The sequence below is a fragment of the Anarrhichthys ocellatus genome, unplaced genomic scaffold (assembly GCF_004355925.1).
Source record: "Anarrhichthys ocellatus isolate YVR2014 unplaced genomic scaffold, GSC_Weel_1.0 scaffold40, whole genome shotgun sequence".
NCBI classification, from domain to species: Eukaryota; Metazoa; Chordata; class Actinopteri; order Perciformes; family Anarhichadidae; genus Anarrhichthys; species Anarrhichthys ocellatus.
In genome coordinates, this window is record NW_022280070.1 from 1,721,633 (window position 1) to 1,736,531 (window position 14,899).

General features: G+C 45.6%; 1 protein-coding gene across 9 annotated transcripts in view; it reads left to right on the forward strand.

Moving 5' to 3' along the window:
• Positions 1–14,899, forward strand: part of arhgap23a (Rho GTPase activating protein 23a) — a 62,070-nt gene that overhangs the window by 24,927 nt on the left and 22,244 nt on the right. For 3 of the 9 annotated variants that reach the window (XM_031868038.1, XM_031868040.1, XM_031868039.1), the window contains exons 1-4: positions 4,053–5,359; positions 10,727–10,930; positions 13,746–13,770; positions 14,179–14,271. In XM_031868038.1, coding sequence (XP_031723898.1) covers positions 5,117–5,359; positions 10,727–10,930; positions 13,746–13,770; positions 14,179–14,271 — 565 coding nt within the window. In that variant the 5' untranslated portion in view covers positions 4,053–5,116. The other 6 variants (XM_031868041.1, XM_031868045.1, XM_031868046.1 and 3 more) reach the window with 4 other exon arrangements.

Sequence of the window (14,899 nt, forward strand, 5' to 3'; positions counted from 1 at the left end):
CCCCCCCCCCCCCCCCCCCCACCCACGGCTCAGATGTTATTAATTAGTAACTGACACAAGGGCACAGATAACTGCTCATAGGTCGACTCACCCCGCACAGTGCACACGCATCCCTATGCCAGCCTCTGCAGCATAAAGTATGGTTGAATGTGGCTACATGTTGAGTCCCCGCCCTTTGCTCTGTCCCATGTGTCCTGCTGTCTCACCCATCTGCTGCCAGACTCTGTGTTGCAGCTGCCCTCTAGTGGCTGCTCCTCTGAGTGCAGCCAAATAGGCCAATAGATTCTGTGGCACTGAAATTTACTGGAGATTATCGTTCAAATTAACTTGCTTAAAACAGCTGTGTCCCTTTTTTTTTTTTTTTTTTGGCCCCATAGAATCCAGATTACTGGTGTGTCTAGACGGTGGGATGGACTCCAACACCAAACATCAGTGGGTCAATATCAAATGCCTTGTCCGTTTCTCAGGCGTTTCCTTCTTTGATCAGATATTTTCTGATTTTAAACCAGGAAACCTGTCTGACTTTAGACTGTATTTATTTAAACAACGCACTTCTTTTTTTTTTTTTCTTTAACTCAAACGATACCCAGCCCTGCTTTGAACCTTAAGGGCTTGTCTCCCCTCATAATGGACGGGTCCAGTATGTCTATGAGCCATCAGCAGTCCAACCAAAGTGTCTTCCCCTTCTCTAATTGTTTAATTTGAATATATATACACAGGCATGACAGGCTAAAAACTGTCCAGTACGCTTTTTGGAGAAAGGGTGAAGAAATGAACCTAATGTTGTGTAGACAGTATGTTTACCTACTCGCATTGTTTGCTACTCAGATTTACGTTGTGAACCCTTTGGGACGTTGGAAGCCATCGCTGTGCATCATGCACATTTTTGTGGTTCCTTTTCTGTCATTTATAGCAACAGTGTGATGACACAGATAACTCAACACATGAAACCTCCCACGGCCACATGTTGAGTCTCCCACCAGTAGGGGGACAGGAGTCACACACTCTGAGCTTCTCTTAACTCGTCTTTTAAAGCTTCAGATTCTGGAAATAAGTCCTTTTGTCTCTTTTTCTTGGCGCTATTGTGTCCCTTTTTTCGGGAGTTTCATTGTGTGCATCAACCGCAGCCTGTCCTTCACTGACCGTGCGTTTCTTTCTGAGCTGTGGCAGCCTGTGTTTAGAGAAAACACCCCCGTCCTTGTGTCTGCAGCCTGGTTTGTTTGTGACACGCCAACTAAAGGCTCACTCAGCGGCCTTCTTCTCTTTCCTGTGTACTTCCTGTCATGCCACAGTTTATTCCTCCTCCTCACACCTCTGCGTCTTAATGTGTCTGCACAGAAATGTTCTTTTGTCTCGCGAGGCAGTCGCAGTGGCAAAAAGAAAAAGAGGGAGGTGTGTTAATCTGTTGGCTCGCGGTCATGTTATGAGTGTGATGGGGATTAAAACACATCACCAAAACCAATCTGTCCGTTACACCGACAACCACGCTCCGCCGTAACCTGCACTGCCTCCCTCTTCTCTCCCTCCTTCCTCACCCCTTTCCCACTGATGTGTTTGTTATCAGAGAGCAGAGGGGGGAGGCGACGAAGCATCGCTCCTCGGGAGATTAGCGGCACGTGTCGGCCTTTTGATTTCCTGCCTTCCAGAGCTTGGAGCTGCCAGGTTATGATGAATAAAAAAAAAACATGAAACTAATATGAAGTATGCGTCGTCTCCAGGGTGCCGTGTGTGCGTGTGTTGTCTCAGCATTCAGACAGTCGGATAAGCGAGGTGTGGCGCACTGATGTACATCGGGTCCACATGCAGGCGATGGATGCGTGGCGATGGAACATGGCATGCTTCGGCCACACAGTAGACAGTGTGGGACAACTGGTGCTATTGTCACAACTCTTCATGTGTGACTGTGTTTCATCCATGTAAACTGTAACTCAACGCCGTTTTGTTCATTTCTCTTTTGTCGACCCACGTCTTCACGCTCGTCCTCCTCTTTTTGTAAACGACCTCCACGGTTCAATGGCGACAAGCAGGAGAGCGAGAGCTGAACAGAGAGAGATCTTTTGTTTCCAAATTAGGCACCACTCCTTGCCAAAACTAACTGTTATTGTAAAAAAATGTGACATGAAATCCCCACTCAATGCTGCCACTGACTTTCCACGAGAGATACGCTGGCGTGGTGTGGTTTAATCTCGCGTGTCTCCCTCCTGGATGGGAATCGAACCTCCTTCTGTGCATGCCGGTGATCCACTCTCTCCACGGGGCGGAGCGTCGAACCCAGAGAGAGAAGAGTAACCCCCCCCCCACACAGCCACAGACCTCTGACTTTATGAGGAATCCTAATTACATAGCCTGGTTTATTTATACTCAGCTGTGACTCAGTAGGACACTTGTGTGTGTGTGTGTGTGTGCGTGTGTGTGTGTGTGTGTGTGTGTGTGTGTGTGTGTGTGTGTGTTAGTGAAAGTGTATTTCAACCAGGGATGAAGTGGAGTGTCTTTCCAGCGAAGTTTAGTCTGGGATCATTGAAAAAAAAGATCCTTTAAAGTGACTTTGTGTAACTTTTAAAAAGAAAAATAACACGACGATGCTCACAAACGAAAAGAGGAATTCAGAAGCATTGAAAGGCAACGTTGCTCAGCTCAACACACTCGGGTGTTCTGCTGCTGCTGCCACAGGCGGTCGCTTTTATTGGCGAGTATTAGCTGATGTTAGCAAAAGTTAAAGCGACGTTGCTGAGACCTTACTGAGTCAGCTTTCTGTCAAAGGAACATTTCAAAGGATCAACGCAAAAGTAAAACGAGTAATAAACTCACCGTACTTCAACGCTTGTGTTTAATATCATTATGGTTGTTTGGAGTTGGTCTTGGATGGAAAGTCTGTGTTGAACCTGAGGGCATTGAGTTTTAATGACATGGGGGCGTTTACCAGGCAAGGAGGTCTTTAATGAAATACACTATTGAGTTGCATTATGGGAAGTGTAGGAATTCAGGGTTTTGGAGTTGACCGACATACACGCACACTTTTGTTTTCCTACATGGTTGGCCAGCGTGTTGTATAAAGTAGTTATTTTAAACTGACATGAGGAAAAAACAACTTTCATCTTTTGTATTTTTATTGTGAATATATTGAATATTGATTTTAACTGCATATCATTGGCAGATCACAAAACACTCATTACTATAAAAGCTACTCACCAAACAAGTCAAATGAGTCTGTTTTCCATGATGCGTATATATATAAAGAGAAGGAAATAAAGCAAGAAAGCAGTTAAAAACAATGCAACTCATGGGATTAGATCCTAAAATGAACGCTCTTTATATAATAGTGAATATTTGCATCGTGACGCACGATGTTCTTGTTTACGTTTCTTTTTATTTATCTTCTCGTCAACCTTCTCAAACTCTTCCAGACTGCAGTGTGTGTTCCCGTATATCCAGAGGGTACAGCCTCTGGGCCGACGGTCAAGTCCATACTTGTCCCGCTGCGCGGCAGGTGAAACCTGTCTAACCTCGTCGGTTAACGGATGCGCGGTGTGTTGACAGCGATGAGCGTTGGAGGGGAAAGTCGGTCGTCTGAAACAGCATGGTCACCTGTCTGCCGCTCTTCCACGGATGCTGGATACCTGGCTGTTTGGTGAGAGCTCTGCCGGCCGAGGCGAGGTCACTTCTCTGACTGACTGTTTTAGTGGTGTGGTGTTTAGGTGTCACTGTGCCGTATGGCTGGATCCTGTGAATACAGGAGAGAGAGACTGTGAGAGAGAGAGAGAGAGAGAGAGAGAGAGAGACTGTGAGAGGGATTTTGAAGAAGAGGTCATCTTGACATCCAGTAGCAGCCGTTTTTTTTCGGGGGTTTTTTTTTTTTTTTTTTTTTTTTTTTTTTTTTTTTTTTTTTTTTTTTTTTTTTTTTTTTTTCATTTTCTCCTCTCATTATCATCTCTCCTCCTCTATTTTCCCCTCTTACGCAAAAACAAAGAAAGGGAGTGAGACAGTGAACACAGCAGAGAGGCAAATGTTTTCTTTTCTCTTTGTGCTGTAAATTCGCCTCTTTCTTTCTCTCTCTTTCTTTTTTTTTTGTGGGTCTCCCCTCTGGGTGGAGGGGAGGCGGCAGAGGCAGGGCCGGCTTTTGTGGAGTTTAGAGCCTGGATCACAGCTTTGTCACTTGTGTCGCTCTCTCTCTCTCTCACACACACACACACACACACACACACATGCAGCACACATGCGGCTTCGTCTACAACAATCTAATGGATTTAGCCGACAGGAGATACCTCCATCTGGACCCCCCCTTCGCCTCCAACGTCTGGCCCCAGCGATGCCCAGTGTTCTCGGATCAAACTGCAGAGTTCCAGTTTACTGTACATTACAGTTGCTTGTTTGCTGATGACCGTCGGACCGGCTCGTGCTGAGGGAGGGTTTGTTTGGATACCGGTTTGAGGAGCAAAAAAACAAGGAAGAAAGCAAAACAGAAAAGGAGTGACAAGACAGAGGGATGAAATAACCGATGCTCGCTGAGATAAAGAAAGTTTTGGAGATGACAGTTAGGTGAAGGGATTTGTTTGGCACTAGAGAGAGAGAGAGAGAGAGAGGGAGGGGGGGCAGTGAGAGGGAGGAGAGACAGAGGGTCCAGCCCTCTGGGACAGCGGTGTATGTTTTGGGGGTGGACAGAGTGGCTTTGTATGCAGAACACCGCCGGACACCGACGGGAGGGACTGTCAGTTGTTCTCTGTGTGTGTCTGTAGCGAAACCAGACCTACCTCTGATGCCTGCGCCGCACACACACTCCTCCATCTGCTGCCCGGGAGCCTGCCTTCTGCTTCCTCTGGACTCAACCGCTCCGAGAGTGTTTGAATGTGTGTGTGTGTGTGTGTGAGAGATATTTGGAGAGCTCATTCCCGGAGGTCAAGAGGCTGTGATGTTGAACTATTGGGATTAAACTTTCTGACGGCGATGGAGTGGAGCCAGGAGACGGGAAGTTCACACTCTTGATTGACTGAAGAGTCCCAGAGGAGGATTTTTCGAAAGCTCCACTAAAACCACCCGTATCTTCCGTATTTCTGCGTCTGGACTTGGTCCACAAGCTTGTGTAGTCTGTGTGTCTGTGTGTGTGTGTGTGGAGCAGCCCATGTGGGCGTTGAGGGATGCGGATCTGAGAGAACTCCACGCCCCGATGCCCGCTGCCATGCTCCCGTGCCCTTCGCAGGCCGGGCCTGACTGGAGCTTCCAGAACCCGGTGGGGGTGGACTGCAGCTCCCCCGAGCCTCGCTGCATCTGGCTGGCGGTGCTCCGCAGTGCCACGGGTTCAGTTCCGCCACCCACGCCGCCCACCGTGCCCACTAGGCGCAGCCAGAGCTGCCACCATCCCAGGGTAAGGACGGGTCCTCCTCTAGCGGCCGGACGTGGAGTGCTTTAAAATGAGTCTGATATGGATGGTTTTTATGCATTGCTAGAACACGTATTGATTGTTATCAGTTTAAAAAAAGCTGCCGATTCATTGGAGAAGCTGCTGGATGATTATTCTACTTAAAACAACCAGTCAGCCGCCCCTCCTGCGATCTGGGATTATCGTGCAAAACATTTTATTTTTCTGTGGCTCTCCAGAAATAAAACCCTCGGTGATATCGTGATATCGGCAGAAAACTCTCCAGAAACCGCGGTGTGGGATGTTGTCAGTCGCGCATGTAAACAGAGCATCTGTGTAACTGTTCCCATTGTTTGAAGTCTGGTAACCACTCAGCTGCTGACAGGTTATTTAACCTTTCAGTGTGCAGAAAGTTGCGTTGCCTTCGGGCTGTTTCTGTTTGCCGCTCGCTGTGTCTTCGACTTCACGGGGAAACAATGTGTCGGCACTTTTGTGTTGACGCATTAAGATGCACAGTTAGATTATTACTGTGTGTACTTTAAGGACATCGTCCCTTCAAACATGTCCACCAACTGTTGTTTATTCCGGCAGTAGTGGGTATATGTGACATTCTGTTTGTTCTGGTTCTCCTGATTATTTAAATATCACTACAAGGCAGGCAGCTACCAGTACAAAAATAATTTGGGTGTATTTTTTACAGTACAATTATTAAATTATTCATCATTTCATTTCTTATAAGACCATTTCCTAATGTAGCTTGCTAACACACAAACAATGCTATATACTATGGATTATGCATTGTTGATATAACGATCTATATTTCTCTGCCCCACTTCTTTCTGTTTTTCCACAGCTGACGTGTGATTCTGCTCGTGTGGCATATCGACCCTCTCGCTCCTTGGAGGGGTTTCTAATTAGCGGCTAAAGGGGGGGGGCTGCTAAGTGCCACTTTTTGCGAGGGGTTGTGGAAGCTGTGCGATTGCGCCTCTCCCACAATGCCCGAAGAATCCAGGGCATCTCTTCCCCACGTGATCTCATTTCAGTGAGGGCATTTATGTGGAATATCACCTCCTCTTTTTAACCGTTTCTCCTGGTTGTTAGCATCCCTCCCCCCGCCCCCGATGACACAGTGCCACAATCAGGAATGTGAGTGTGTGGGGGGGCTGTATTAACACAGCTGGGACAAACACACGATGTACGCAGTTCTGTTTAAAGAGAGAGAGAGATGTTTGCTATAGAGAGAGAGGTGCTCACATCATGCAGTTTGTCCGGTCATAAGGCTGCGATTTTTTTCTTTGTTTGTAGTAATTTCGTTAAGATTTTCTTGGTAGTCGATCGGCTTCCATCTTTGTACCGCGAGTAGTTTTTTGTTGTCAGGTTTGCATTTATTTACCTATAGCTACCCTCACAGCGTGTAAAGATGAAGAATAATATAGAAACACCTACATGAAAGAAAAACAATGCAGTTATTTCATGTCAATGAGGTTATAAAGTGTAAAAAAAAGCAGTTCCATGAATTGCATCTATATCATAATTGAAGAAGCTTTTTTTTTTTTTTTCAGGAAGTATTTAAACTCTCATCTCACACTAACTCTGCCCACTGAGCTACCGCGTCGTCCTGTAAAATGTATTCTGAAACTGCTGCTTCTTCTCCTCCTGAGCTCACAGGCACCAGTGGCAGTGAGGCAGATGTCACTCAGACAAAAGAGAACGACAATATGTTTTGCTGTTCAAGTAGAACACCCTGTTTAACCGACATTGCATCATCACCTGTTGGCCCAGTTGAGCCGACAATGGTGTTGAACTGGTTTCTGAGCATACATATTTTATTCATATTGAAACGGGTGCGTGCAAATGCACGCACACACACATACGTGCAAAGCCTCACATGCGTGGCTCCTAAAGCGTCTTGTTATGCAAATTACTGAGCGATGTGGAGCATTTGAACTTGTGCTGCATGTCTTTATTTTGAGTCCTCAGATCTAACTGCAGGTTGGGTACTTTGGTTGGAGTGTTGAGAGCACAGCTGGACATTCATACACTCATCGCGCGTCTCCTTCTCGAGGCATATAGGATGCACATAGACCTGCAGATTGGGTGCAGCGTGCCCTCTTGTGTGGCCGGTGAGTTCATGAATCATCATCATCCAGAGTCCCTCTCCCGTTCCCTCTTGGCAGCCCGGCTCAGGGGGAACGTGGGTGCAGACAGCTACAGCTATCAGGATTAAAGGCCCGTCAGCATTTGTAACGTCCGTAAAGCTCCACTTTTCAAACAGGTTGCAGCTCTCAGCTGTTTAAAAGGGCATTGTTGTTCTGGCCCTGATGGGGTTTTAGCAGGAGCCCGGCTCCCCGATGGCCGCTGCATTCCTGCGTACTGCTTTGGAGTGAGTGGATGGAGTGAGGAGAGGAGAGAGTGTGTGTGTGTGTGTGTGTGTGCGCGCGCTAACCAACACGTACTCTGTTACTGATTATTAGGACTGCAGCATGACAATATCGTCATGTCCTAGAAAAGCCTCTTACAAACAGAAAATCACATTTTACTGGATTTTCTGAAAGATTATCACCCACGCTGTTTATTATTTTACATTTTTTTATGTTTTAACAAAGCTGATGGAACTCTAGATTTTTGGCACGAGGTGTTATAGATTTACATTTCTAACTAAACAGACGTGTTATAATCCTACCAGCAGGACATCCTCTGCTCTCCACTTATATTTAGTCCTTTCAGTCATGCATCTTAATGATCTGCTCTCTAATTGAAATTAGGAGGGGATGTAGCCACAGGGAAGTGTGTGTGTGTGTGTGTGTGTGTGTGTGTGTGTGTGTGTGTACACACCACTTTACCCACTAAACACACACTCAAAGCAGGAAGCCGTCGCGTGGCATTACCAGCTGCTCTGCATATTCAAATCCAATTGTTTCTCAGGGCAGCTTTTTTCCTGTGTGTTTTAATGACATCATTCAGGTGGTAATGGGATCCCTCGCGGCTCTGTATTATCTAAAGGGCATTCAGAGTTTATTTTGTTATTGTAATGAGCTTCAAGAGGCGAGGACGTGTCAGGCAAAAGTGGTGCAAAAGGATAAATTTCCCGTAGGAGAGGAGGAAATACCAAATGTTCATAACAAGAGTGAGGTTTCCCTTTTCTGTGCCCTGAGCCTGCATAGGAAGTCAAGTTTAGACTTAAAAACCACAGAACATTTTTTCCAAGTGCCTTGTTGGTTAAACAGAGTGTCTGGAGGGGCCGGAGCACGTCAGCAAGTTTGGGCTCTATTTCTTTGCTTTTGCTTTTGGGTGAAATCGGTGGAAGAGAAACTGGTCGTGTGAAGGGGATTTTTGTTTTTCTGGCTTTAGGGGAAAAAAGTGGACTGACGACTCGGCAGAATAGCCGAGCAGAGACGCACGTCCCACACAGTCCAGAGCAGCCGAGTGGGGAGACTCTGCTGGCTCAGAGACCCAGTCGGACCCCGTGTGTTTTGGGTAATCACAGGGTTTGGTATTCACAGCGCCGGGAGGGGCCATGCGGTCGAAACCAGCGTGCCGGAGCCTGTCCCTCGCTGGGGCCCGATACTCCTCCTCTCCGTCCTCCTCGTCCTCTCGGTGCTCCCTCCCCTCCTGTGTGCCGGTTACAGTGTGTGCTTCGACTTGTCAAAGCCAAACCGCTCCCTCTGAGGAATTCTCTTCCTCCTTTTCACCCTCATGCTCTTTCATTTCCTCTTTTTTCTTTTTCACTCTTTGTCTTTTCTTTTTCTTTATCATTTATATTCAACACCCCAAACATTCCTCCTTCCTCAAGCACTTCTTTTATGCTGTTTTCATGCCACATAATAGGCCTGGATTCTCGCCTCTTTGATAAAAATAGCAGGGGTTACTTTACATTGTTTAGACTGCCAGACTAAGGATCAGGCTTTGTGTGTCAACTTATATATATATCTGCAAAGTTAAAACATATTTCAACAAGAAATCTAAATGTCCAAACATATTTTTGGTCTCTTTTTCCCCTGGATGGAATGTTTAAAGTAGAGGGGGAGGAAAATGAACAGTAAGCACACGTGCTGAGAGAGGAAGAGGAGGTGGAAGGGAGGTGAGGTGAGTGGAGGAACATGGAAGGAAGGATGAAGAGGAGTGAACGAGTGGAAGTGGCCTCCATGATGGAGAGTATAAGATCTGTGAGCGGTTTTATTTATAGGAGCATCTGGTTATCCCGCAACGCTGCCAAACTTCCTGCCTCTAGCCTGCCACTTCCTGTTGTTGTGTGGCCGCATTACCAGGCCTGGCGGGTCAAGTTTGTGTGTCTGTGTTTGTTATATATCAGTGTGTGGAAGGGCGACAGGAAGTAGGGAAACGTGGGGTGCTCATTTCGTGTGTGTGCGTGTGTGTGTGTGGCAACTTGTCTGGCAGACAGGTTAATAAACTAGAATTAAAACACACACATTCACTCAATTTAAACTGATTTTAGAGAAATAGAAAAACGTTGAGGAGTTTGGTGTTTTGGTCAGCTGACTTTTTTAACGATGGTATGAGTTAAAAGATGTTTCATGCATGAATCAGCCAAACATGACCACAGCTATCTTGTGCACCTAGTTTGCTTTGTTTAATCGTAACCCCTCGAGCGTTCTGTTTTACTTTGGCGGAATAAAGCTGGCAGGAAAAACAATGCACACCAAACCGCACCTAGAGCGGCGTAAACGTCCACGTCGTCGTGGGCTGAGGCTGTTTAGTAGCTTGAATTAATTCAGATTTATCTTCTGATCATGGCGACCTTTTCCATATTCATTAGTCATATTCTTTATCATCGCAGTATTCGTAGGATGGGGGAAATCTTCAACAAATCGTGTTCGCTGAAGCGTGCGGCGCAGGGATTCATTGCTGATGATTATAGTGTTAAACTGTCCCCTAACTTTAAGATCTGCTCCTTTAGGTCACAGAGACAGAAGAACAGTTTGATAGTGACTAGACCTCCTCCTCACTCTCCTGCCTGTTTGGTCAGGTGATGGTGTTTGACTGACAGGTGTGGGTCATCGGGGCAGCGGGAGGGTGATAGTTCTCACGTGTGTCTGTCAGCTGAGCGAGCTGCGCTTATTTACTCGGCTTCAGGAATGAGATATTTAGAGAGCGGAGTTCAGATTCTCCCAGGACCTTCTCTCTCTGTCATAAAAAACAATGTCAGAACTGGGTTTGCCTCCTTGGTTCCTGTCTAGACGTGGCCCTCCTTGATAGTGGACCCACATGTGCTTATGGACCATATTGTTCTGAGACTGACCTGACCCTGAGCTTCATTCAGGACTCCAACACTAACCCATTTTAGAACCTTCCATCTAAACGTATCAAAAACATATACATATCCTGAATCTCTCTCTGTGTCTGTGTCCACAGGGCAAAGGGCGGAGGGATGGTCTCTCCTCAGCCGGTGACAACCCTCGGCCGCCGATGGCGACCCGGCCGGGAAGGGAGGGGCTCGGCGTGGGCTGGAAGGGTCCCCGGACGCTGGTCCTGCAGAAGAACTCCCTGGGTTTTGGTTTCACGCTACGCCACTTCATCGTTTACCCTCCAGAGTCGGCCCTGCACACCAACCTCAAGGTGAGACCTGCAGGTCCTTGAGAGATTTGAGTTTCAAGCTGTTGAATTATGTTAAATATATACAGCCTTAAGGACGGGCCTCGTGTTTTTCTTCCTTTTAATTTAGTGTCAAGTGTCGTGAAGTTCTTTTTTTTTTTTACAACTTCCATGTTTATTTTTACAGCACACATGGTCTCCATTTCTTCCTCGCTGGCATTTAAAAAGGGTTTCCAAAAAGCCTTACGTTTAACTCGCTGAACCCAGGACAGAGCCAATTTGAGCTCGGAGATAAAGCCAATCATACCGGAGCTGAGGGTCAGTGAGTTTGAGCTGATTAAAAATTAACTCGCAGACAAAAGGAGAAAGCAAGCCGATTGGAGACAACATGCTGAGCAAACCAATCCTGTTGAAGGTTGTTAAAAGAGGCACAAACAAGATGTGGACACTGAATAAAGACATGACTCTTTATTGGTGAAAACAACATTTCGAGCACCTCCATACCCAAACCGACTGAAAAGTCTTCATTCTTTTTCAGTATCGCTTTACAGGCCTTAGTTGTTTTTTAGTCTCTGGTGAATTCCGGATTGTTCTGGTGTTTTGGAACCGTCCTCTATGTGAGTGAGCGGTTATTTAGCTCTTTTGAGGTGCGGGGGCAAACGGCTCCAGATGTGAAATTGAGGGATATGGAGGCTGGGGTGGGGTGAGCCAGCTGAAACAAGGCCTCTATTATTATTGTTGTACCACCCCACCATCCAGCAGCTGCAGATAGGAACACAGATTGAATGAGGCCTGTTGTGTTAGCCTGGTACCACTCTCTGGCAGTCAGGCCGTACCAGGCTGGCCCCGGACAATAGGCCCACTGCTGGCCTTTGGCCTCGGTTCTGTCCTCGTCTCCTCTGCCCCGAGGGTCACATGGTGTTTTGGGGACAATCGGACTCACAGAGCCGCCCGTTTTTATCTGAAGAGCCGTCGTGGAAGTCTCCCAAATTAACCTCATAGTGACCAATTAGAGGCCCACCGGGTGCGTGACCCAATTGGCCATTTATTTCATGGTGTCTGTCGGTCCTGAAAGTCTTCAAGAGACTTAAATTATATTATCTAGATATTATCTTCTACTGTGTGGTCGCAGCACAAGTCATTCTTTGATAATAGCTTGAATGTGCATCTTCTTCTGGCATAACCCTCCCATCTAACATGTTCTAATAATCAAGAATATAATAAATAATAATAATCTATGCACCTGCATGTTGCATGAACCTGTAACTTTGTGCCAGGTGGAATTTTAAACTTGACGGTATATAGAAAAATACAGCATCTGTTTACAACTACCCAACTACACTGAACTGGGAATGCATTGGGCTAGAGCAGGTGCTTGCACATGTATTTGAGTAACACAATCTAACTGCACTGTGCATCTGCAAAACACTGCTGATAAATGAAAAGAAAAAGAAAGAAAGATATTTGTCTGATTGTGAGATGTGTAATTTCTACATCGAAAATCAAAATTTACATTTTTTGACATTAACTTAAGACAGAAATGTCACTTTGACGAAAGCCCTCTTCTACCAAATGACATTTCATATTTGGTTTTTGGAGACTTTAAATTGAGATTCTCAGTCCAGACAATGAACTATTTTCAATATTTGTTTTTCAATGAGCAAAAATCCCGTTATACAAAGCTTAAAATATCTCTCAATTGACCGGATGAAACTGTAAATTATTTTGGCCGAGTTTAAAGTCAGGACGGGTCGTTCTACAAACAGTCCCTTCCAGCTGCTTCACACTATAAAGGTCTGGACCCGTAGGGACAGTATTTGACCCAGATGCCCAGACTCTCTCACTGGCTCCTCCTCTGTCCCGGATGTGTTCAGACTAAGGGCTGCTCAGTTGTCGAGTGTCCCCAGCTCGGAGCTCCATTCTGGGGTCGGCAGCTCTTCTTTCTCTGCCTCTAAACCCCCCGCCATTGTCTGCAGAGCCAGGAATGAGCCCACTCAGCGCAGCATAAAGCCAGGCAGCAATCAGCCCACCGTGCCCCTAACCCCAAACTGTCCACTCAGCTTAGTATACGTGTGTGTGTGTGTGTGTGTGTGTGTGTGTGTGTGTGTGTGTGTGTGGACATGATCAGACAAACTGCAGCTATCCAATCTCACCACCAGCTCTGTGTGTTTACTACGCATGACGTCACGAGTACCTGCAGACGGTCGAACCTGGAAGTCAGTCTCTGTGTCGAAGCTGCGCTTCAACATCTAAAGCTCATAAAAGCAAACACTTCGGTCTCGGGATGTTTGGCACGAGACGCTAGGGAAGTCACCGGCAGTCTGGTTAACACTGATTATTGATTGACTTTTTTCTTCTTCTAATTATTATTATGACAGGGGTTGACCAGGGGAAGTTAAGATTTTAAACTGTGTTGTGTCGAGTTCATTGTTAAAAGGTGGAGCATAAGCAGTCCTGCTTGTGTCGATGCTGTAAAGTAGAAGCCCTCACCACTGCTCCATGTGTTAGGACCTGTGTCCTGCAGTAAGATATAAACCCTGATATCAACATGTGTTAATACTCCTGCCTGTGAAAGCAGCGATAGACTCTTTTTTTTTTGCCTAAATGTGAAATACTGAACAGCCCAAAATGTTCTCCAAATAAATGAAAGTAAAACAAACTTATTATCAAGCTCATATATTTATCTAGGGGTCATTTTTGGGGCCTCTGGGTGTCTTTCTTGACTGTTCTATCATTAGTGATAGCAACATTATGTTGTTAGCAAAAGTAAAGCTTTTTCTGTGACACGTTAACATTGTTGGGCTCTAGTGATGAAGTTGACTGTTTCTGTTCTTTGCAGGATGAGGAGAATGGTAACGGAAAGGGTAAGTGTTTCTCTTTTTCTTTTTCTTCTCATCAGACTACAAATACTAATCTAGTGCAGTGGGATAACAATGATGTAATGAACTGGGATCTCCTGCGTTCCCTCCTGTCTCTTCTGCTCGGCGGCCTATCTGCGCCCCCTACAGGACGCTATGCAACACTGCATCTAAAGTACCAGGAGCCAAGGCCAGCTGATTTTAGATAATAACATAAGAACAATAACAAGCACAGACTGTTACGTATTAGTAGATAATCCCTGGCCAGGAAGATCACAAACACAATTACTCAAAAGCCTCTCATATACCAGGAGCAACCTAAAGCTTTATTTCTTTAAAGTTAACATGAATCTTTCTTCAGCAGGCACAATCTCTGATCTTTTCACTCCTCCTTCTTTACCTTCTCTCATGCAGGGTATCAGAAAGGTCGACTGGAGCCGATGGACACCATATTTGTGAAGAGTGTGAGGGAAAAAGGGCCGGCCCATCAGGCGGGCTTGTGCACAGGTAAAGGGAACATATGGTGCAGGAGCATGAACGTCCTGATTTGCATTGTAAATCTGTCGTGGGGGAGAGCTCCGGTCACGTGATGCTGCAGACATGAGCAGATTCAGAGAAGAAGAAAAACAGACCGTTTCTCGTTAGCAATAGATTATATCAAGAATTATTTTTCCCTGACGAGAGATTAGTTGTTTTTAACGTCATTGGGTGATTTAACAACAATCGTATATAATAATAATAATAATAAAACGAAGTAGAATGACTATAATAATACTGATGATAATAATCATAATCATAATAACGTTATTAAACAGAGATACGATTAAGATCAGATCAAAACTTTACAACAGTGGAGTAAAAGAAACGCAGGAAAAACAAGCGATTCCAAGCTCCTTAACGGCAGTGCATCCGGTGTGATTCACATAAAAGCCTGTTTTTTTAAAGCCTGTTTTTAGAAGGGATTTAAAAGATGAAATAGATTTTGCTCTAATTTCCTCAGGCAGTTCGTTTCAGCGTACAGCCTTGTCTGAGTATTTAAGGTTGCATTCTGGCTCATAAAGAGTTAAAGGGTCAGCAATGGAGCCAGGGGCCTTTCTGTGCTTTAAAAATAATCAGTAAAGTATTTGAATCAGTG